General features: G+C 44.4%; 1 protein-coding gene across 3 annotated transcripts in view; it reads right to left on the minus strand.

Moving 5' to 3' along the window:
• The window catches only part of LOC119397998 (protein transport protein Sec31A), a 99,669-nt gene that overhangs the window by 9,470 nt on the left and 64,564 nt on the right, over positions 1-25,635 (minus strand). For 2 of the 3 annotated variants that reach the window (XM_049416433.1, XM_049416435.1), the window contains exons 21-26: positions 23,487-23,566; positions 21,389-21,534; positions 15,076-15,264; positions 10,981-11,022; positions 5,595-5,729; positions 28-99 (exon numbers count right to left, since the gene is read on the minus strand). In XM_049416433.1, coding sequence (XP_049272390.1) covers positions 28-99; positions 5,595-5,729; positions 10,981-11,022; positions 15,076-15,264; positions 21,389-21,534; positions 23,487-23,566 — 664 coding nt within the window. The remainder of the gene's footprint in view (positions 1-27; positions 100-5,594; positions 5,730-10,980; positions 11,023-15,075; positions 15,265-21,388; positions 21,535-23,486; positions 23,567-25,635) is intronic. The other variant, XM_049416436.1, reaches the window with a different exon arrangement.

Consider the following 25,635-nt stretch of genomic DNA (forward strand, 5'->3'; position numbering starts at 1 on the left):
AAGCAGGCAGTGCACTGTCCAACTTACCGCATTTTCTCGTAACCTGTCATAAAGGTTTTCAAGCTTGCGTGCAACGTCATCCAGCTTCCGCTTGATTTGCTGGCAGAAAAAAAAAAAAAAAAGACATTTCAGTGTTTCAATGTTCTTACTTCGCTCTATTAAATTCTTTTTACAAAGTGCCATTAGACATGATAAACGTGTTGGACAACTATAGCCTCAATCAGCATCAAGGGTTAAGCCCTCTAATAGCACAGCTGTAAAGAAAACTAAAATATGGCAAGATAATAATTGTTTCACTAATTAAGATGGTGACACTGTCAAAAGACACTCTGCTCTTTATACTATTCATAGCTGGAATGATCTGTTTGACAAATGTTCAGGAAACGTGTTCCCAAAATACTTGTAGTGGCAGCAGAAATTTTGGCTGCCATTATAATTTGGTTCTACAAGCTGGTGGTGATGCTGCTATGTGGGTAGGTGTATGTACAGTAGACTCTCAGAAAATGGAAATCTCTTAAACAGAATTGCTACTTGAATGGAACAACTGCCTCTAATATGAACTGTTTTGCACTTGAATTCTGCACCCCTGTTCATCTCTATGTAAATAGAACTCCTGTTAAAGGGACCGACAACTACCCAGAATATGAAATGAGTTGACTCCACTGATGTAAAGATTGTCCGTCGCACTGACTCAAACAAACCCTGTTTTTTTCGTGAGAGATGGATTTATATTTTTATTTCTTAATTGAAAGTCACGAAAAATGACCTGTGGCGCCTCTGGCGGCAAAAACATGAATCATCCGATGAAGACGGCCACGTGACCGTTGATTGCTGTACGCGGTCGATGATTTTTTTGTTAGTATTGAAATATTGTTCGTTTCTTTATATTAAAAGCTATTATTCCATAATAATGTACATATAGGCCTGCGTTAGTAGTATGCATTAAAGTGGCGCTGCCTTCGCGTGACGTAATGATCCGATGCTCGTCAGCGCCTCTTGAGCAACTTTTCAGCGTGCTCATGCAACCGTGCACGCAGTTTGCAGGTCGCTAAGATTTTGGAGCGACATAGTTTTGCTACCTACACTTCATCTCAGAAATGATGCGCGCTGCTACTCGGTGCGGCCGTGCATATGCACAGTTACGTTTTCGTTTACTTGGCTTGGCTCGTGTATTGAGAGAGTAACGATGCCGGGACAAGGCATCCATGACACAGGCGCAGGCAACCTTGGGCGCAGGCGCACACAACCCTGTACAAATACTGGGGAGGTGTAAAAAGCCACACATCTCATTGTAACAGCTTGCTATTTTCAAAAATGGTTGGAAAGCTCAAAATAAAGGTGGTTAAGCATAGTTACAGTAACTCCCGCGAAAGCAGAACAACGACAGCTTTAACAAGAGCTAGCGGCATCGCTATCAATTCTCGGCGTTGCTGGAGCAAGCCTCCATGCGTGTTTGGAGCCTTTCAGATCGAAAAATACTGCTTATAAAATAACTACGTGCTTTTTGGATAAACCACTGCAGCTACAAACGCTAAAAGGGTGAGCTTCCTGTCGCGCCGTAAAAAACTGTGTCGAGAAAAATCAGTTGTCCGTCCCTCTAAGGAACATATTTTCCTGGTCTCTTCAGATTCCATATAAAGAGAGTCTACTACAACTGACAGGTTCAGAATTGGGCTACAAAAAACCAGTCAGCAACAGTATTTACATTTTTGTAAAATATACACAATGCTCTAGACTAAGTTCAACTGCAAGGAAAAAAAGAAAACACTTAATATGATTAATCTCAGCTTTACAACCACAGTAAACAAGCTCTGAGAACATATTTATGATAATGCCATAAAAGCTGGCAGGTATGCAGATGCACAGGACTCTTCCAAGAAAATTTTTGATAGGGTTGTGTTAATATTCGAACTTTCGAATATTTTTCTAATAGTGTTTGCTATTCGATACGCACCGGAATTTTACTATTCGAAATCTTCGAACTTTCGAAAAATAAATAGAACAATTTGATCAGCTGAAAATTAAATCGCAACGCTCTTAAATGATGCGCGTAAGCCCAATTCTCTTCGCGCACTTCGATCTAACGGAAAGGATAACGACCGTCACTGCACCCTGATGCTATTTTAGACAAAATAGCTCGATCAGTGCACACAGACTGGAAATAATGCAGCATAAATGTGCGAAGCGCAGCATGTGCACGCAATGTTACAACATCTTTTAATGTTACAACATCTTTTAAAACTCTGACATGCCCCTATGTTGACGATCAGAAGACAAGAAGACAAGCACAATGAACTTTCACAGAAAGTGAAACTGATTCTGCTGGCAGTTCCTTTCCCTCAGTGATCCAGTTTTTCTGGCTTTATGGTCACTTCTGGATACGCCTCAATCACGTGCCTGTTTGAAGGGCTGTTACCTTGACAAGCTCTCTCTATACAGAGCTGCTTGAGAATGCCTCCGAGCTTGTCATCAAGCTCCGGATATTTTCTCACTTTCAGCCTGTAGAAACATTTCCTGGCCGACATGCAGCTGAAGATTTCCTTCCTTTGTTTGCACCACTCACGCATGCAGGTTCAGGCACTCAAAATAGACGCGACGTAGCTGTCCTCAACGTTCGAAATAACTTTCCCATGATATGAGCTGTCATTATGAAAGGGGTGCGCAATCACTGCCACTTTGCTGGGAAAAAATTTGACGAAAACAGACCGCAATCGAGCCCGAAATGAGCTTGTGCTAGTTTTAAAGTGCGTTCTGGCGATGTCAGTACATCTGCCATTGGCGGTTGGATATTGCTAATGCCATGAATGAAGTCTTGTTTTCGTACTCAATTGACTCGTTTTGCAAGACGTGTTTTCTGAATAATGTCTTGGCGCCACGCAATCAACCTCCAATATAAAATTCATCAGTATAACCCGAAAAACGGCGAAATATCAAATTATCTAGGTCCATGGCAATAATGCACGTTACGTTACCGGCGTTGCTACGCAACAGCTAGCAGCACAGTTTCGCTTTCACGCAGCGGACAGCATGGTGCCGCGAAGCCTACGAGTTACCATGCAAAAGAAATTTTCTTTTTGGTCATACTTTGCACCACATTCTAACGTGAAAGTGTTACTTGGCCAGGTTTGCGAAAGCATGCACTTGTCTGGCGTCCGCAGAAGCCGTGTGAGGAAAACACGTGACATCTCCCACCGGAATAGACGCCGGCGTTAACAACTGCTACAGAAACTACTCGCAGCTGCGGAGTAAGAGAGGAATATCTGCACAGCAGATGAACTCCCAACTCGAAGGCAGCGCGCCCCTATCAGTTGGGCCTCCAAAGAAGTTGAAGGAGGAAGAGAGGCTGAGGAATAGTATTTTCCTCTCACATGTAAAGTGTTGTCAATGCCACTTTGGTTGTACCAAATCATGTAAATAAATACAATTCGGTCTCTGCACTGCCTCATTCTTTATAAGACAACTAGGGAACACCACTTAGCAGAACCCCTCCAAACGCTTTCATGTACCTATGTTATAAGAATATGCTTGGGTTTCCTCTGCAACTTTTATTCTGTAATTACGTTTCGAAGTACGTATTAGAAAAATATTCGAGAAATATTAGAAAAGTAGTCAATTCGATTGGCACTTAAACTTTATTAATCGAATTCGCTTCACACCCGAAATTTTGCTATTCGCACAGCTCTAGTTTTTGACATACTCACTCAGCATGAAAACTATGACTTAGAATAGTTCGGAGAGCAGCGTGAAATCAAGCAGAATAGAGGCACAATTGTGACAGATGGACAGATACAGAATCCTGTTTGTTTATACCCTTCTTGTAGGGCCAACTGCAGACTTCTTTGTTTTCCATAAATCGAAAACACTATAAGGAATGGCTGTGGCCTTATCACACCACACTTGATGGTCTTTGAATAGAAGACGAGAGGCCCATTAGGCACTCTGCACTTATGTCCACTCCCAAAATTTTGCCTCTAAACACACCCAAAACAGTTTCATCATACCTATATATATAGTTTTAATTTTTTTTTTTTTGAAAACCCATACTTCATTAAAATCAAGGCAATAAGCATAGCAATGCTGCCAGTCATGCTGGCAACACTACAATTTCATTTAGGTGTGTTTGCTGTACCCTGGCTGCTGGTTTAATGTAGCGCAATGAGTAGAAGTTGCCATCTTTCGTGAGATTTTTTTGGAACCATGATACTGCATCAAACATCTGGTCCTGCAATCACATGAGCACACTCCACGGTCTTGTGTCCCCGCAAAAATTAATAGCACATGACCAACATCATAATAATAATTGTTGGGGTTAACGTCCCAAAATCATGACATGATTATGAGGGACACCGTAGTGGAGGGCTCTGGAAATTTCGACCACCTGTGGTTCCTTAACGTGCACCGACATCGCACTGTAAAAGGGCGTCTAGCATTTCACCTTCACCAAAATTATTGATGAAGTTCCAGGTTGGGAAAAGGCCCACTGAAGCATTTATCTCACTGTGTCCATGTGGAAGCGCTAAGTTTTATGAAAAATAATGACTTAAAATGAATCGGCAAGACATTACTTTGCTGACTTGATGAAGAGACAAGAAAATGTAATTAACATATTTATGCACGGCCTTCTGCTAGAGAGGCATTCCAAGAGAATGAAATTTAGCTACTGTTACATGAATAGTTGTGGTCATCTTTTTTTTTATTTGAGGACAACATTATCATTACCTGTCGTCTTCACTTGTTAACAAAATAAATAAATGAAGAAAGCATGGCATCTTGTTGTACTTATTGTCTCCTGGCTTTGTTTTTTGTTTTATCTACATGTGTTGCACTTGTGAGTGGTTTATTTCCTACCAATGCTCCACGACAATTTTATGTTTTGGTGTATGTGTATACATGTTATACATAGACACTGATTGAGAACAGAAGTACGCAATATTTCCTCGGGGCATCGGGTGCTATAGCGGCACACATAGGGATAAGGTCTTTTCATTGCTCACAGCAAGGCTTTAATGTTGACACTGAAGATAATGCTACTTTGCTGTGTGAAATAGTAATGTAGTCAGAGCACCAGTTCTACCATGCACATCCTCTTGCTAAAACGAAAGTACAAATCCAGGGAAATGCAAAAATCTCAGATCTTGATGCTACTCACTACACTAAATGATTGCTGGGAGATACTTGATAAATACGAGAAGAGTGCTCCCTATGAAAGCTTTTACTCAAGTGTCTTGAAGAAATTCACAAATTCTTACGCACAGAAAGCAGGGGTGTGTGAATAATAATTTCTGAGAGTGAGTGAATACAAAGCAATTACATGTACAATGCCAAATGTGAATCGAACACTGAATACCATACAAGCTCCCATTATTTTTTATCAAATGCAATCCTTCCTTCTTCAAATTAGCAATTAACTGGCCTTAGAAATCCCAACATGACAAGACAATAGGTTTCCAAAATTTTATAGTGGCATCATAGCAACCCTTTACCCTTGGCAAAGTGACCAACCTATACCACTAATAAGTGTGGTCAGCCCTGTGTCAAATCTAACTTAATATTCTTAAGGAGACCTGTAAGTACTATCAACACCCAGCACTTACAGGATTAACGGCAGCTTGAGCGCAGTTCAACCGTAACTCCTCAAAAACGTCTTGTAAGACCTGGTTCTCCTTGGGAATGGGGCTTTTCTCCTTTGGTGGTGGTGGTGGGACAGCTGGAGATGGTGGTGCTGCTGCCTGTTTCATAGCCAAAAAATGTATGTAGTAAGCTACTTCGTAAGTAATAAAGTAATAAGAGCACACAAGCATGCACGCACTATATTCAGCAGAGTCGTCTTCACTTAATTGTAGACTGAGAGCTGAGATGCCAAGCTTATAATTGCTGCCTCTATTATACTCCGTTTCATACATAGCATGCAACAATGTGGAGGAAGGCATGACTTCCTGTTGTAGCTGCATTCTCACTAAGAACAGGGTTCGTACAGGTTTCAAAGGAGAAAATTCAAAAATATTCAAGGAATTTCAAGGGCCTGTCACACGGTTTTCAAGACTAAAAAACGGCATCCAACTCATGATTTCTTTTTACTATAACAATGTTTCATATTCTGACTAAATTTATTGCACTTATACAGTTGAAGCTCAATTTAACAAACGTTCAAATTACTTTGTTAAATTGGGAAGTTCGTAAAATCGAGAAAGGGGTTTTTCAGCCCTTTGAAACATAAGATTGCAACATACAGACACCCAAAATCTACCATGGCACCGTTTTTGCCCCGCGTGCTCATGTGAAAAGTCTGTATAGGTGTGCTGAACACTGAGCCTTACATATGTGGTCCAGGCAATGCAGGCCAGGTAGACAGTCACGTGAAATATGGCATGCAGCCGAAATGCAAAGACGGGGAGAACGAATGCAGTGATTATGCGAGCAGGGTGAGCAAGAAAGTTGCGACGAGACGATCAGTGTCATCTGTTGCATAAATCATGAAATAACGAAAGCACACACTAGTGTTCCTGTGGGAGCACTGACAGGAACAATAAATCGCCGCCAGCTGTAGTACCACATGGTACGTAACAGCACAACTGTTGAGTCCACTGTTTCGTGCACGTGGGTAGCATGTAGCCTTGTCAAAATAAAATCAAGCCCGTGACTATGAGTGACAGATGTTTTAACGCAATATCATTAGTGCTCGCGCTTGAAGAAAAATGCCATCTGTGTAAAAAATAGAAAAAAAAAAAGTAATGCTTCTTTTTACTTATTTCAGAAAAAAATTCGTTAAATTGGTTTTGGCTCAAAGTTACTTGCATTAGTTCGGGTTCACAACAACGTTGAACCTTGTAAGTACCTGCACGGGAATGCAAATTTCTTCCTTAGAATGGGAACTATGTAAAATCGGGTTTTGTTACATCAAGTTTGAACTAATTTATTATACTATAGAAATGTCTAGCCTTGATGCCATCTAAAGTAGTTCCCAACACAACAAATGCTCAGGACAGGTGCTGAGACTTCCCTAGTGTTAGCAAGGCTTGACATTGTTACAGTGCACTATAGGTTGGCAAAAAATGTGGAGCTCACTCAGACTCACTGATGAAATATATTTTGCCTTTAGGACTCACTTGGACTCACACTCACCAAAATTTCCCTTATTCGGACTCACTCGGACTCACACTCACTGAAATCTTTCTCACCCGGACTCATTTGGACTCAAACTCACCAAAATATTGCGCACTCCAGCTCACTCAGACTCAGGCTCACGGCTCAATCTGAGTCTAAGTGAGTCTGAGCGAGTCGACTCGTGAGTCGATTAGCATACAATCAACTTTTTCGACAATAGTGTCAACGCGCTTTAACATCGATACCTCATACAACTGGTGTTCTAATTGGTGCGTTTCAATCTCATACCTTCAAATACGAGTTGTCAATGGCTACAATGCAGTAAGGGCATTTTTATCAAATGAGATCGACTCACACAGGATATTTTATCAAGAACTTCCCATGAAATATTTTGCCAGAGGGAGGTCAAACTCCCCTACCCTCACTCCCCTCCATTACTCACGCCTCTGATCAATAAAGATTGAGATGACGTATGAACGCTTGTGCTTTGAAGTATGTGTGAGTAGACGCGAGTATACACGTGAGTCATCATGAAGCTGACAGTAATGCTGAAATTGAGTGGATAGGACCATAGGCCGGCAAAAACATGTGGAGCTCACTCAGAGTCACCCATGAAATATATTTTGCCCTTAGGGCTCACTCGGACTCAGACTCTCCAAAATTTTCCTCATTCAGACTCACTCGGACTCAGACTCACTGAAATTTTTGTCAACCGGACTCACTCGGACTCAGACTAATGAAAATATTACTCAGCCTGACTCACTCAGACTCAGAATCACAGCTCGATCCGAGTCTGAGTGAGCCTGAGTAAGTCGACTTATGAAAGAGTTTGCTGACCTATGAAACCACGTGCACCGCTCACTTGACAGGGAAAAAAGCAGCATAAATGCAGGAGACAAGAGTGAAGTCGTAAAGAAATAGAGAGAGAAAGCGAGCTAAGATGACATGGCGGGTGAGGAGTGAAATGAACGATAGGACAAGGCATGAACAAGCAGAATACATGCAAACTCGCACGGTGCATTGTTTCTGAAATGGAAAGTTTGCCGCATCCGACACTAATCTAGAACAGAAAGCAGGTCACACTGTGGGCTTTAGACTGCACTGGTCCCGAAATTCAAGGGTTTTGAAGGACAGAATATAATTCCAGGACCTTCAAGGGTCTTGAAAATCTATTTTCAAATTCAAGGGTTTTCAAGGTTTTCAAGAACCTGTATGAACCCAGTAAGAAATAGTGTGGCCATTTCACGAACGAGTTCGTGAAACTCTTCATGTATTTAGGTAGAGTAACAAATAAAAATGCTCTATACCTTGAAAATTATGGTGTGTAGCTATTAATGCATTGTTTAAAATCACATCATCTTAAGATGGTTTTCTTATTGGTTTTTTCATTTGCAGCCTGCCATGCTGCCTTTTATACAGGCTTGTGCTGGGCTCACCCAAAGATTTTAAACGAAAAGCGAACCACAAAACATGAGGAGTCGTACATTTTGACAACCAATCTACTACTTCTGTAGCTTCCACAGTGTTTGCAGTTGAAACAGAGTATAATCAATTGACACTTTAACTGACAAATTCTACACATGCAACACACGCATGCAAGATGCCATCTATACCACCTAGACAACATGCGTTACTTGGAGCACAAAAATTAGAGTAAAGAGTACATATGGAAGAACTCAAAATTTTACAGGACAAATAGTTCTACAAAAGAAGCGGGGATTTCATATAAGTCTATTTGAAAAAGCACTGCATTATGATAAGCGTAGTCTTACTCTCTCCTATCTATGGTTGTGGTTACACTTGCCCCTTCATTCGAACCACATGCAAATGTCCTTCCTTCAGACATTTGTCTCCAACAAATGTTACACAGTGGCTACCGTTCTGCTAGAAATTTTGCCCTCTGTAGGAGTAACGGTAGTTTTTTTTTTTTTTTTTTTTGCGATAGCAATTATATGGACAGTCTCGACGAGTTTTTGCCGTCGCCGTTGCCGTCATGTCCTTCCGGTATGAAGTCCAAATCGATAAAATCCCCCCCGCGCATCGTATGTTCTACCGCGGCTGAAAGCGCACGAGCGGGGGCGGCAAACGCGGCCGAAGCAGAGATCAAACGAGCCGTCTCGTTTCCGTCGCTCGAAGGGTGCATGCGATAACATCACCCCACCGCTCGGAAGGCGTGCCGCCAAAGCAGACGGGAAACGCCCCACCCATCTTTAACGAGCATGAAAAATGACGCGAGAAGATGCGAGGGGGGGGGGGGAGTGTCGTGCGAGGAGCATGAACTTTGAATATAAGTGCGCGGTCGTGATTGCTGGCGCGCGCACTATCTCGAAAGCCATCACAGCGGGCGGCTCGTATATCCTTCTACGTGCTGCGCTCTCAACACGAAGTGACTATGCGGAGAGCATCGCTCCCTGGAGTGGCCGTATTCTCTTACACCAGCATTTTGTAGTTACGCGAGATCGGATACAAAACAGTTAGCTGCCAGCCTCACTTCGTGTAACACAATTTGTTGCTATCGCATTCATTGCTTTGCCTTTGCGGTGAAACTGTGACTTTTTCTTGTTTTTTTGTTTTTTAACAAAAAAAAGTCTCTTGCTTGCACAGCTTCAAAGTGGCACAAAAGCTCAAAATAATAATTATCCATATGATGCATTTTTATGACTCTTAAATGGTAATGCGCACAAATAATAAAAGAATTATTTGTCGTGTTATGCAATTATAGGTAGAAAAAGGTGTCTTTTCTAACTGAGCTGCTAGGAGAAGATATAACAGCTTTACAACAACGCTGCACCAATTGAGACATACAGTTCAGTGAATTATCTAACGCTATACAAAATTCTAAGGAATGCTATGAGCAATGAAGTTCAACTTTTACACAATTTTTGAAGACCTAACAATATTGTCCCCTATGAGCGTACTTAATTAAGAATAAAAGCATGACCTGAGAAACTATAAAACGTTATGTTCACATCCTCAGGCATGCTTCAAGCAAGCCTTCTGAATGTACTAGCTGCACAAAACTAAACAATGGAAAATGGCGGTGAAACAATCTCCCCCAGACAGATGCTCAAATATTTCAATGCAATGCTTGATGTATTATCAGATTTGGAGGGTGGCCCATGATTACACAAGATTTAATACAGAATGCTTTCGGGGAGTGTGCACTGCCATCGCAGCCAAGATCTGCTTTTTCCACCACTTCATTTTGTGCTTATAGTACAGATCAATCTAAGTCAATACAAATACCGTTTGCTTCCAAAAGTGGAGCAAGTTCAGAATGCACACGTTAGTAGATGAGAGGCAAGCAGATCAGGCACAGGCTTGTTAGTATGGTATGTCCAAACCAGAGTGTATTTGCAAGCCGCTACACACTGTAGTTATGGCAGCTGCGAAAAGGGGTTTGAAAAATGACAAGTGACCAGCCCAGAGCTTGAATGATCTCTACATGACACCACAGAAAAGAACAACAAATATACAAATGAAATAAAAAAACTCCCTTTAATTTACTACGAGGAGAGCCTGGATATTATTTTGTTTTAGCAGAAAGAAGTTGAGTTTCACAGAATTTTTTTTTTTACAAGTGAGCATAGGTTTCTGAAAAGATGCATTTATCAAAGTATTCATCTTAAGGAATGCCTAGAGCAATTTGCATTAGTTATACCTGCCGCTTGGAGGTTCAAATGCTTACATTCCTTTGAATTTGCAAAGGCACATAAAATTTACTTCTTCAATTGCTAAAAACAAATATACAAAGCAAGCACTACATACTGGTACTCAAAAACTTCAAAGCGCTGGACTTGTCATGCATTTTCCCAATCCCCTCACAGCAGCCACTAATATAAAACTCCTCAGTTGCTGACAATGAGGTTTACTTACAGCAGCAAGTGGATTGAGGATTGAAAGGTGAGGAGGAACATCCTTCACCGTCAGAGAAACCAAACAGACAAAAAGAAAAACATAAGCAGACAAGCAAACAGGTAACAGAAACCACCACCAGACGCACAAAAGCACAATGATTTTACACCGTTGCCAGAACAAATAGAAAAGACCAAAAAACCAAAAAATAAATAAACCCTCTCACAGCTAGCAATCTTTGTGGCATAAATGGCTCAGAAGTTAAAGATAAACATGAATGGACACTGAGGAGAAAAAAGATAGTGCAATACAAGCGCAAACAGTCAAAACACGAAAGTTCAACACAGCACAAAAACTGCACAACCTACTACAGTTGAACCTTGACATAATGACCGTGCATCCAGTGAAAAGCTTTACTGAACTAGAAATTTTTTAAAGCTGAGGTTTTTACGTTTCAGCAGTAAAAAATATTTCAAAGATTTCTATAATGACCATGGTGCACAGCATTTTGCTAGTAAGCATTTCTCACCCAACAGAAGACACTAAACTAATAATTAGGCAAGCACTGACATGTGTATTGTATGGAAAGCGATGGTCCCGTGCATATCACACCCGCTGCTTGTACTCGCTGTTACATGGTGCCAAACATACATATGCATCATCATCATCGTCCCCTACAATACTAGGCCGCCATTTCGTTTCATTGCAATAGTGAAGACATACACAAAGTTAAGTTTACCATAATGTCATCTGCGATAACACTTACATGGCACAACTACATAGGGATAATGCATACTCCTCTCATCCTTGCTGAGCCATCTGTAACCTCCATTATACTATATAGTTGGAGTCTCCTGACAGGCCACTTCCAAGTTTGGATGCATATCAGCAGGACCATTAAAGACATGCTCAGTGCGGTTTTGCACCAGTGCAACAGCTGGCGAAGCAGCTTGTTCCCTCCTCTATTCAATGGTCAGTGTTTTTTCACCGCTTGCTAGTAATACTGGCAAGTGAAAGGAATGTGCTTGACTACGTTCTTATCCCCATTTTGCTTGGCACACAGGTTCAAGGTATGCGTGCACATGATGTACAGGGACTTTGTTAAATAAAGTACGAACCACACGTACGCTCGAAGGCTGTGTATGAGCAGATGGTGCAAGTGCATCAAAACACACTGGGTACGCAAGTGTTCGCTGAGATCTTGTGTCGGCCTTGAAACCGCACGCGTCTAGCTGCGCTTGGAGCGCTGCAGATATGCAAGTATGCCATGGCTGTACTCGGTTACCAGCCTAGCCGGCGTATAGAAGCCAATTCAGATTGCTTTTTTTTATTTCCTTTTCGCGCATATTTTACCTCCCTACATACAAGACAAGTATGCTCACAGACATATGAATTCATTTACAAGCGCTATTTATAGACATTTAGCCATATTAAAGCACCGCATGAGATCGATCAGCTCTATTTTGCACAATCCGCTGTGCACATCGTAGCAATGTTCACGACACACTCTAGTATGCACCCATGTTCATCTGACTGTGCTGCGCAGTGCGAAATGGCTTTGTCCAGCACCATCTCGACCAACAGAGTGGCATATGGAAGCAGCACTCTACGAGCTCGCATCGCTACGGATACGACATATGCAGTGGTGCATGACGCAACGTGCGCATAGCAACGATGTGCACTGCACTCGAGTACGCGCTCATGTTTGCTTGGGCATGCGGGCTGTGCTATGTGGTGCGGTATGGCTTTGTCCAAAACCAGCTTGACTGACAGAGAGTGGTCAAGTCTACAGTGAGCATTTTGACGTTCATAAACCACTCAGTACAAAGCAACACCTGCCAATTTCTGCCTGCAGGGAGTCTGCGAGCCGATGCGAGCCGGTGTGCATAGTACTATGTGGTTGGAAACCACCATCCTTAGCAAGTTGCGACCGAGCTACGTGCGCTGATGCGCTCCTTCCCACTTGCACTCAGGTAGCGTTTGTGTGGTTCGGCCTTAAAAACTGCAAAACTCAGAAAAATTTATGGAAAAAGATACAAGGTGTTCAATGGAACTAAGAACAGAAAATTTTAAACTTTCTTTATGCAATATATTAAGCTAAATTGAGGCTCATTATAGAATCAAGGTTCAACGGTATATACAAAAAAGCACTGCACTGCAAGTAGGCCGAAAAAAAAGGTTGAGCTGCTTTCAAGAGCTTTTTTATTTACTGTGTGAGTTTTTCATATTACAAATAGTACTTAACCTCCAGGTAATGTATCAAAGGATCACAAGATAACATGGGATGAACGTTTGGTAGGCAAAAGAGAAAAAGCATTCAGTTATATTATTATTATTTTTACAACAATTACCTAGCTCCACGACAGTCATGATTGCACTCTGGAGGCTCACTCGGTCCTCACATGCCCACTGCATCTAGTGCTCCAATCATGCACTGAATGTTTTTTGCTGCATTAGTTTAATAAAACCCTGCTCTATTCCACACTTAAAACGCATTCACACTTGATAAGCAAAAAGTGGGCGGAAACCATCAGAGTGGGTGTAAAACCGTGTCCGCATACATCGCAGAGACGTTCACATTTGTTCTGCCCCTCCTACATGCCACCGCCACTGCCGCCTTCGCCACTTCTACCTACTCAGTTAACAAAGAAAAAAAAAATGCATGCCACTTTGCCTGTTTCCGGAGCTTTTTATTTCATACCGAATTCAAGTTATGCATGCAGAAAACGAAGATGAAATAGTTTTTGATCTTTTAAAGCTGTTGTTTCAGAAGATACACGAGCAGAATTGCTACATAAGCAGACACGCCGGCAGTGGTGGTGGTGGTAGAATCACCCGGCTGTGCAAAAACGAGATAAGTTGGTGCAAGCTGACTGGCTGCCGCTGCACATTCTGCTGATTCCTGTCTTCTCGGCAATCTTAATCCAAACCAGGCTCCTGAGCAACGCGTCCTTATAGAGATTGCGAGTTTTGTCATGCAGCACAGGTAGTTTGCGATTGCGCCAGTGAGAATCACCGCGGACTCCTTGGCCGTCATTTTGAATTTGCAGCTGGAAGTTTTTATGCTAGTGCAGCCAAAGTACAGCTTCCTGTGAAGCAGAAAGGTGTTCCACTATTGTGTAGAAAAAAAAATCGGTCTCAGGCTGATTCCAGCGGACCGAGGTCACCGCATGGTATTCCGGCCACTTAGGCGGTGAAGCAAATGGATTTCTAGTGAGTTTTGCCACTTTGCCCCCTTCGAGGCCAAGTGTGAATGTGCCTTTATTGCTTCAAGGCTGATGTTGGCAGCCAGCAGCTACAGGCTCCTTATCAACATGCCAATGCCTGAATGAAGGGCCAGCAATGTGACCTTGACACATATCCTTAAAGATTGGAGACTGCAGTTGGCACCATCCTGTACGTTGTACACACTGTTCTGCAAACCTTCAGGTGTGCTTTGCAAACAGTAGCCATATGGTCAGCATGCGTTTTACAATGCAGAGTAGTGCAGGGAAGAAAAACTGCCCACCCATCTTAAATATCATCACGAGAGCGATGGCCTTTGAGAACACAGATAATACGCCAATATGGAGGTGGTGATACTTGGTTAGAAGCATCGTCACACCACCTTCCACCTCCCCCTTCTGTATGCTAAAAGTGTACCGGTGAAAGGAGGGGCGTGGTTTCGCAACACTCTGGAAAAGCTGTTGGGGTTCCTCAAGGAAAGCTTGAGAACCCCTGATATATGCCTCAGGCCACGGTATACACGATAAATGTGAATATCCGCTAAAGCATAACACAAACAATTTATTGAACAATCATGTATCCCAAAAACTACTAGTCAGGAACTATGAAATAGAGAATATCAACCCAGATTTAATGGGAATTCAGCTTTTGTGTCCCACAGGCTTAGTGGCCAACTGGACGTCCAATTCCCTAAAAAGAGCCATTCACTTTAAGAGACACTGCAGCTATCACACGTCTCTGTAAGAATCCCCATCCTCCTTGTATATTTTGTTGCAAACTCAACCAACAACCAGTTTTAAATCAGTCTCTTGATTTTAAATCAGTACCTTCAAGAGACTGCAATAGCAGAGATAAATGCAAGCATTGTAAGTATCCAAAGTGCTTACAGACCTGTTGCGGCAGTGCTTGTGTCCCTGAAGGCAATGGCTGGGAGGCAAACTGAGGCATTGGTGGAGGCACATATCCACCCTGAAAGCTAGGCGGAGCAGCTTCAGGCACAGCTGGTGCTGGGGCACCAACAAGGGGTGTTGTGATGGGGGCTGCCAGGTCAAATGTTGGCACAGATGCACCTTGCGACAGCTGTTAAAGAAAAGGTGACAGAACGACAGGCTGCCAGATTAACATCCACTACAACGCTGGCACTAAAATGTACAAGAATAGAACAAATGCCCTTGTAAAATGCCTGCCATAGACAAAAAGCCAATTAACAACTATACGTACTAAGCACTTACACATATGAAAAGGTAAAGTACTCATTGATTGAAACGAGAGATTTAGGGCTAAGTATTGCACATACTTTCGTTTCTATCATATTCAGTTTGTGTCATATCGCTGCAATTTCAACTCGTAAACTTACGTCAGAACCAACATTACTAGGCTTGTGCGAATAGTAAATTCTAGGTTCGAAGCGAATAGTGATTTAGTCGAATAATTTCGAACTGAATTCGAATAGTATATACAGTAGAACCCCGCTGATACGATTTTGAAGGGACCGTAGGAAATAAACGTAAGAGGCGGGAAACGCAAGAGCTGAAAAACAGGAAAAACGACAAAATATTTAGTGGTACAGAATTTTATTCCAATGCTCACGCGTGAAGAAACCGTCCAACGTTGTCTGGTGCTTTTACTCATGTCCGAGCAGCACAAAAAGTTTTTCGAGCCCCTGCAGTCTCGCATCCTTTTCATAAATCTAGTGCCACCACAGCCGACACCTGACAAGCGATCACTTATGGCGATACCTTCGCGAGATTGTTGCCGGTTGCGTCGGCGTCTCTGAGCGATACTGTAGGACCATTGGCACAGTTTCGGACCACCGTGGCTTGTAGTAAACGGTCAAACGCCTTGCGAAAGTAGAAGTAACCCCGAAAGCGGTCATCGAAGAAAAGGACCCCTGCTTCACCAACTCCTGAATTTAGTCACTGGTGCACACATTGGCGCACTCAGCCACGGTCTAGTCGACGGATAGAAACGCGGAGCTGGGGACGGCGTCATCCACAGAAATGTAATCAATGTATGATTTATTTTTTTTTTAGCACCAACAGCTGTAGGCGTGAAAGAACTAAGCACACGCAATCACGACCAGCGCGGCGAGTCCGACCGCGAACCGTACGCATGACCACGTGAACTCCAACCAGCTCGAACTCCTCCGACAAATAACGATGATGATGAGTCTACACCAACGCGATTGGCAGAAGTAATTGAAGGCCTTGCTTTCGCAAGCAATTACGTCATAGATGCCATTTTTGCAATACAAATCTCAAAGGCTATGCTTTTGTCACAAGTAAATGCCAATCTCGAAGGCCTTGCTTTCGCGAGCAATTACGTCATAGACAGCATTTTTGCAATATGGATCTTGAAGGCTATGCTTGTGTTTGCGTCAGCCAAAAGTACCTGTCGCTTGTGCCTCTCATGCGGCTAATGTTACGGTCAAACCAGGTCAAGCTACGTGAAAAGTCACCATGGCCGCTCTCTTCGGTACTCACTCCGTCGGCTCGGACCGCACTTCGCGACGTATCATATGGGAACGGTGCCACAGTTACGACACAACAGCGGGGTTCCCAATACATTGTGCCCTATGGGAGCTGTGCCGGGACCGGCGGAAAACAACGTAACAGCCGGGAGAACGCATCAGAAAGGAACAACGGGGTTCTGCTGTATCACATATTATAAGGAAAAATGAGCATATTTGTAATGACCCAACTAACCTGCACAATATTTTTTTAACTGAAACAAGGCATGTGCAAATGTCATTAGTTTTGGTTCAAAGGAAGTGGAAGCAACTTTAAATAGTAGCAGGATTTTACGTTCAGTAGAATGCAAGTGATTACCTGTAAAGTATGTTACATTTTAAAATTTGCTATACTTAGAGCATATAAGCGAGTATAACGAGCTTTCAAACTTAAAAAATTATGAATGGATGTGAGGGTAATTTGTTCATTTAATCTTGAAGTGGGGCTTCGGGGCTGTGAAGATTTCCCCTAGATAGATGTACTCATGGTATAGCACCCCTTCACTGCAGTGAAACCATCTTTACAGGGGGTTACATGCGGTTAATATATGTCTATTCGTTCATTTCGAATACTTCAAAATTAAGAATAATCTAAATTTGTTTTGAAGCAAATTCGAATACTATTGTAATATTCGTTCGAATATTCGAACTGCTCGAATATTTGCACCAGCCTAAACATTACCTTTAGTGCCCAGATTCGTAGCGACATGACTAAGTTATGTCGAGCAGTCGCTCATAACAATTGTTATATAAAAAAAAAACTAATACGAGAGGAATGTGTGGCATGGTGCCTCGCCTACTGTAACACGCACGCGCCGCGTAGTGTAAACGACGGACAGCCCAGTGCGCGCTCCCGGTGCGCGGATCGGATTACACCCGGAGAGCAGGCGTGTCCGGGCACCTCTGAAATAAACGCTTTTTGTTACCAGCAAGCAGTGTGGAGAGTCGCATTCTTTCGTGCTCCTCGAGCACACGACATGGTGTCAGAAGTGGGATTCTTCTGCTGTCTTTTCTAGCCTCTGCTCTCGTTGTCCTCAACGGTCTCCAACGACCACGATGACGGACTCGGCTACGGAAGCTACGAACGCCGCGACAGGCTTCTCTTTAAAGCCTCCTCAGTCATTTACGTTTGATCAAGCCTCCGAATGGCCTGGATGGATCCTCGAGTTCGACGACTACCGCTTTGCATCGGGTCTCGTCCATCAAGGGCGTGAAATGCAGGTGCCAACTCTGCTCTACATAATGGGTTGCCAAGAGAGACAAATTTTCAACACGTTCTCGCTCTCCACGGAAGACAGAAAAACTTTGACCTTGTCAAGGCGAAATTTGACTCGCACTTCGTCCAAGCGAGAAACGTCGTGTACAAGTCAGCGTGCTTCAATCGGCGGGAACAAGAGCCCCCCGAGACTGTCGACCAATACGTCACCGCCCTATACAACATGGCAGACGGTGCGACTGCGGTGACTTGCAGGATCGCCTCATCCGCGACCGCTTCGTACTGGAACTCCGCGACAAGAAGCTCTGCGAAGCCCTATAGATGGACGCGAACCTCACACTGGCCATGGCGCTCGCTAAGGCATGCCAAAAGGAGTCTGTGCACAAGCAGCAGCAGCTCCTTCAGGCCTCCGGGGAACCGTCCTCTTTCAAGTCAGAGTACACCGGTCTCGACGCCATCTCCCACAATCGCCGTGGCAAAGGCAAGAACCTACCGCGACCGCATAATGACGCCACGAAATCAAACATTCAATCGTGCGGCGACTGCGGTGGAGCGCCTCATTCTCGTTCTCTGTGCCCAGCAAAGACTGGGAAGTGCTCAAAGTGCAACACAAGGGGACATTTCGCTCGGGTGTGCAGAAAAGTTCCGTCAAGAGACATCTCAACGCTCGAGCAAGGAACCTCAGCGATGTTTCTTGGGGCCGTAAACCAACCAGCCGAAGCTCAGCACGACTCAAGGCTTGTCGAAGTCGACCTGAACGGCTATCCACTGATCGCAAAGATCGACACCGGTGCTCAAGTTTCTGTTGTCCCGGCTACGTTTGCTGGAATTCCTGAACATCTTCAGCCAGCAAGCGAAACCCTCTCAGCACCGAGCGGCAGGGCACTTCAGGTCGTCGGAAAATTTGACGCAACAATCACGTGGAGGTCGCGAAGGTCGAACCAAGTCGTCTACGTTGTGCAGCAGCTGGAACATCCACTCCTTGGATTACCTGCCATCGAAAGCTTGGGACTCGTCAAGTTTCTGTGTGCCACGAAACGCGTAGAGGGTGCACTCATGGGTCTGCAAACTTCCGCCTTCGATGCAGTGAAGAAAGCTCAAAAGGAAGAAGAGGTCTGCCAGCGTCTTCTGTGCTTTTGCCTCATCGGATGGCCGGAAAAACGCAGCGTCCCAGCCCCCCTCTCTCCGTTTTGGCAGTACCGAACAAGTCTGTCGGAAAACGATGGCTACCTGCTGTACAGAACGCGCCTGGTGATTCCTCATTCTCTCAGAAGCCAAATTCTCACTCGCCTACATGAGGGGCACCAAGGCATCGGACGCTGCAGAGCAAGGGCAAAGCAGTCTGTGTGGTGGCCAGGAATGTCATCGGAACTCCAGCGAATGGTTTCTAACTGTGAAACTTGCGCTATAAACCGATCGCAAAGAGCCGAGCCGCTTCTGCCGACAGTTACACCAGAGCTTCCATGGCAGACGGTGGGGATCGACTTATTCCAACTTCGGGGAAAGAACTACCTGATATGTGTGGACTATCGCTCACGGTACCCCGAGATTGCACTCCTTGCTTCCACCTCCACAGACGCAGTCATTAACCACCTAAAAAGCATTTTCGCTCGTCATGGCATCCCTGCGACAGTGGTATCCGACAACGGCCCGCAGTTCTCGAGCTCGGCATTCGCAGAATTCGCTAAAGCATACGGCTTCAACCACACCATGAGCAGCCCTCTTCATTCGCAGGCCAACGGGGAAGCGGAACGCACCATTCAAACAGTGAAACATCTGCTCGAGAAAGCAGACGATCCGTACCTCACCCTACTGGCCTACAGAGACACGCCGGGGCCGACAGGCTTCAGCCCGGCTAAATTGCTCATGGGACGCCAGTTACGCTCTCGAGTTCCTGCATTTCCTGCCCTCCTCGTTCCCGGAAACGTCGACAACAAACAAGTGACGAAAAGGGACCTCGAAGCAAAACAACGCCAGAGGCGAAACTTCAACCGTCGTCATGTGGCTAAGGACCTACCAGCTCTCTCTCCAAACACCCATGTCTGGGTGCGAGACCTCAAATGCGAGGGGGAGATAACACAACAAGCAGACACTCCCCGCTCCTACTGGGTCCAAACAGAGCGCGGACACGTGCGTCGCAACAGAAAGATGCTTGTCCACTTGCCGGCCTCACAGAAGAAAGCGCAACCGCTTCCCTCCTCATTAGTCTTCGACATGACAACGAAGATTTCGAGCCGTCGACAGTCGCGGGACCGCTAGCTGCCCTCTACAATGGAGCTTCGTCTCAGCGAGGTGACCCGCTGCGAACCGACAGCAATAATTTACTGCCCAAGCCAGTCAACGATGCTGCAGCAGAGACATCGAGGGTTCCAGCAACCACCACCCGTTCCGGCCGCAGAGTATTTGTGCCTGAACGTTACGGTGTAGTCACTTAAGAGAGGGAGATGTGGCATGGCGCCTCGCCTACTGTAACACGCACGCGCTGCGTAGTGTAAACGACGGACAGCCCGGCGCGCCCTCCCTGTGTGCGGATCGGATTACACCCCAAGAGCAGGCGCGTCCGGGCGCCTCTGAAATAAACGCTTTTTGTTACCAGCAAGCTGTGTGGAGAGCCTCATTCTTTCGTGCTCCTCGAGCAAACGACAGACTGTACCTGCTCTTAAAAGTGAAATGACTGGCAATTTGTTGGAAGTCCAAGAAAAAAACCTTGAGAAATATATATAGTCACACCTGCCTAAAGAAGTGCAATTATCAAACAGAAAACTGCACGTAAATCTAAAAACGATACTAAAAGACACTTACTGGTTATCACCAGAAAGGGCCATTAAAAGTTGAAAAGCACTCAATAAGCTGTGATCTTGCTATGTTTCAGTTTCAAATAACCATGGCCACCTGACCATCTGAAGCATTATTTATGCAGTCACATCAATGCAATGGAGATTTTATTGCTGAAAGATAACAAATTTGCATCTGTCATTGCACCCTGTGAAGTGTGAATAAGAGCTGGAAAACTTTCTACCTCTGAGTACTGTGCCCCTGATAGCTTGGGCAAGCCTCTACTAATGCCTCTTGCTACAGTTAATCGTAAAATGAAAACCTGGTACCCTGCTTATAAGAGACACCTCCTATAAGGGACAAGAACTGTTCCCCAGTGGGTGTCTCTTAGGGGTTCAGCTGTATGTATAACCAAACATTTTGTTTTCAGTTTTGTGCTCACTCATTGGTACTCATAGCCCCATTTACATTCATGACATATAATACCATGGACTGGTTGCACATTTTTCTCAATAGCTGCCCAACTAAAAGCTTCTGGGACTTTTATTTGTGGTAGTAGGTGATAGCCAAAATGAGTTCTCCCCTAACCGTAGTTGTTGCCACACCACGGCTACACGTCTTCAATCTTCACAAATGAGGTTTCTTTATCCACAGTGATACATCTTCACACACAATTTCCCAAAGAATGCTGGGTTATGTCCTACCTTGGCAGATGGTTTCACAGGAGGAGGGTCATTCCAGCCTGGTGGGGGTGGATTACCCAGCAAATTGGAAGATGGCAATGGAGCTGTGCTAGGTGCTGCAGCTGATGGAGACAGCTGAGAAGACTGGATGGATGCATTGGAAGATACTGCACAAAGAAAAAAAGGGAAAAGAAAAGCCCACAAAATTTTTTGTCTTAACAAGCGAAGGGCCTACAGCCAAAAATGAATTCTTCCCACGGCACGGGGGAAAGAAGTCGCATCATGACATTGAGTGCGTGTGATGAAACATGATCCCGTTGCGATTAGTGTGCGCGAGTGTGGCCAAAACCAGTACACAAGGACAGAAAATACTACAGCAGGCATTACCCAACTAAAGCCTTGAGAGAACTACATCAACCTTCAAGTGTGTACCCCCTTGGCCATTCAACAGATGTCCACATTAATTGTTGGGGTTTAACGTCCCAAAACCATGATTTGATTATGAGGAATGCCGTAGTGGAGGGCTCCGAAAATTTCGACCACCTGGGGTTCTTTAACGTGCACCTAAATCTAAGTGCACAGGCCTCAAGCATTTTAGCCTCCATCGAAAATGTGGCCGCCGCGGCCGATGCTCTGAGGAGTAGGGGTGTGCAAATATTCGAAATTTCGAATATTTTCCGAATAGTGTTTGCTATTCGATCCGCACTGAAATTTTACTATTCGAACTTCCCAAAGACGAATAGAGTCAATGTCTGATTGAAAGTGACCCCTTCAGATTTTCAATATGTTTCACCTCATTACACTCTTGTATTGTGGCAAAGCTGCTATTCAAGCTCCATTACGGTCGAACTTAGCCAAGATACAGTCGTGTGGTTGAAAGTGGTCCTTACATTTTCAATATGTTTCACCTCATCACACCCGCGTATTGCGACAAAGCTGCCTTTTGAGATCCGTTACAGTCACAAATGTATTAACTCAAGAAGACGCTGGTTTCAACATGGAGATGAAAGATGTGACAGAGGTGGGTGCTCAATTAATGCTGTTTTGGACCTAAAATTTGGGCAGTAAGTCCGAAAAATGGGACGCCAAAGCTTTTTAGCATCTAAAATTTCAGATGTTCTTATATATAGATGTTTACGAGACAGATTTGAAACTCCAGGCTTGAAAAGAGCACACCCTTGTCCACCACATCAGTTGGGCTTCCACAGAAGTTGAAAGAGGAGGAGAGGACGAGGAAATGGCATCTTTGCCTATCACGTGTAAAGTGTTGTCGGCAACACTTTGGTTGCAATAAATCATGTACATAAATACAATTCGGCCTTTACATTGCCTCATTCTTGATAAGGCAACTATGAAACACCACCCAGCCAGCGCTTCATCGACCTAGTGAAAAGAAACACTTTCATGTTGCTATCTCATAAGAATATGCTTAGGAATCCTCTCCAACTTTTTTTTCTGCAATTTCGCTTCGAAATGTTAAAAAATATTCCGATGCTGTGAGGGCACCGCTGGCGCCATTTAACTCAGATCTTTAACTCAGATCTTTTGAGACAGCAGAGCATAAAATAAAGCAAGTCTCAATATAAAAATGAACACGCATGCAAAACACTTTACCGCAGATGCATTCAACAGAATGGTGGTGATAGCAGCGCAGCGCGGGGATACAGGAACCGGAATGTAGGATGTCCGCGATGTCGATACGATTTCCCACAGTTGACTCGTGCCTCCAAGATCAGCATTTCCAATCACAAATCTCCGAGGCATAAAGCAGCCATCGAAATAAAGCCTCATAGATCACCAATTACCTTACGTTTTGATCTCTGAGGCCATACTTTGTATGGTACAGGTGCCGGAGGAGATAATGGCTGGCGATTCGGCATGCGCAACAGTCTCGGACAGGGTCCGGATTATCAAATGTAGATCTCACAGCTGTCCAAAATATCGGTCGTCTTTACACATTACTTCTATGGGATCATCGGTGGTGCCGCGCGACTGTCCGAATTACCGAGCATGTACGAATTATCGGTGTCCGATTTATCGGTCAGCGACTGTACTTCTATGTTCGACTGCATGACAAAGAATGTGTCGGGGAGTTTTTCATTGTTTTTGATGAGCTTACCTGCTGATGCACCATAAACATTTGTGTACTGCGGCATCGTGGAGTTCGCTAATGTATAGGTAGAATTTTGATCTCCAAATCTGAAAAGCAGAAGTGTAAAAGCAAAGGAAATATTAAGCACCAGTCAGTATAGCACCAAAATATTGAAACGAAAACTGCAGCCCCTAACCAATTTGTTTCACGCACACAAATGTAGGCTCTTTTTCTAAGCACTAACATTAAGCCAAGTGTTCGGGAGCATACAATCAGACTGTGGCATGGCCTTGGCAGTGTGCTGCGGAGAAGACTCCTGTGCTAGCTGTAACTAATAACCCTGTCACACAGCAAATCTAACCTCATTTACAACGAATGACACTAGTTGAACATATTGTCATTTTATCTGCCTGCTGTCCCACGACGAAAACTAATACTTTAAAATGATGACAATGACCTTAGCCCTCCTGAGCGGTGACTTTTGGAGAAAAATCTACCAAAACTTGCAGGTGACATGTGTGTATCCTTGAAAATAATTTTTTATCACCAAAAAGCTTCTCCAAGAATATAGTCGCAGCTGTTTTACACAATTTGCCACAGCTGCACGACACAAACGAAGTTAAGCTCCATCAAGCCAAGAGCCAAATGAAAACCAACATGACCGACGACATGACGGAGCGTGGAAGCACAACTGACACTCCAGCTGCGGAAATGAGATGGCAGCAGTTACTTCACGTAGTGCCCACCTTGATCCCCCCCAAAAATTTGACAATTACGATACTGCCTAAAGCGAATTCTGAGCACAGCTTCGTGTTGGGGCAAGGCCAACTGTGTTTGAAGTTTTGGCTTTCCGCAAGGTATCGACTACGCCCTAAATCATAATTTTTGTTAAGTAAGGAAGCACCTACTACGCCATTATTCGTCTTTCTGCGGATAAGCGAGGTAACCACTACACATCTGTAAGGTATTATTATGTGAACTTTGTTGATGCTGCATGTGGTTGATGACGAAGAATTATAGCTGAGCACTTTGCAGTGGGTCGGAAGCATTAAAGGGGTCATGAAGCACCCCTTGGGCTTGTTGAAAAAACACATCCTGCGGAAAGCTGACACGGCTATGAACTGCTCAGCCAAATATTGCAGTAGTGTGCGCCGCGTAAAGGCTACAAGCGGAACGCGAAGTTGCTGTTCAAACAGAGGCCGGTTCTCACTCTCGTCGGTGGGCGGGGCGTCTGCACGTTGACGTCGCGGATCTGCCAGTTTACGTCGCAAGAGACATAGCATCCTCATTGGCCGATAGCCGATGTAAATCGAGAGCCGCGTTCGGATCAGATGCGCTTCTTGACCGGCGCCGCCACTTGCCGGTGCCACACTCCTCAGTACACGGTAGCCGCACTCGCGCACGCGAATCACAGCGGGAGAGCGATCACGTTTCATGACGCGCGCTGACGTAACTACTTTCCCCTGTGCCATCCCTCCCTCTGTAGTTTCCAATGCGCTCGTCGGCACGAGAAAAGAGAGAAAGCGCTGAAAGCGTGTGCCAAAGCCCCGTAACTCTGCTCATTCTTGACGGATTCGTGAAATTTTTGCGGCAATCGATTCGGCAGGCAGTAAACTCCGATACTGGGGTCATTAGATCATTACTTGGAAAAGTGGTTCATGACCCCTTTAAACCACACACTCGTTGCGCAATTAGCATTGTGTGACGACTGGTTGTTATCACACTCTTCTGCCACGCTATATTACATATAGGTTAACATGATTCCTTTCCAGACATGACGCCTGTGTGGGGTCTTTTTGCAAATGAGTTTCAAGCACCAGCATAGCTCTATGGTAGAATACTCTACTGCCACGCAGAGGGCCCGGGTTCAAATCCCATTCGATTCTGGCTATTCTTTTCTCATTTTATTTTTTTCATCTCTACCAGTTATGCCACCGACGGCGACCGCAACGACAATGCCGCACAACGTAGGAACGGGCGCCTAAGAGCTGCGCTCTAGCACGGCAATTGGATTTCAATACCTGCAATCCAGGCAACAACAACAGAGCAAAAATCAAACATGGCTGACACACAGCCCGTCCAGCCGCTGTAGTTGAGAGTAGCTTTCTTTTACGAACATTCGCGCGTACTATTACGTCATCATATGCGCAGTTAGTTAAAGGGGTCATGAAGCACC

Source organism: Rhipicephalus sanguineus, chromosome 1, assembly GCF_013339695.2.
Source record: "Rhipicephalus sanguineus isolate Rsan-2018 chromosome 1, BIME_Rsan_1.4, whole genome shotgun sequence".
Taxonomy (NCBI): Eukaryota; Metazoa; Arthropoda; class Arachnida; order Ixodida; family Ixodidae; genus Rhipicephalus; species Rhipicephalus sanguineus.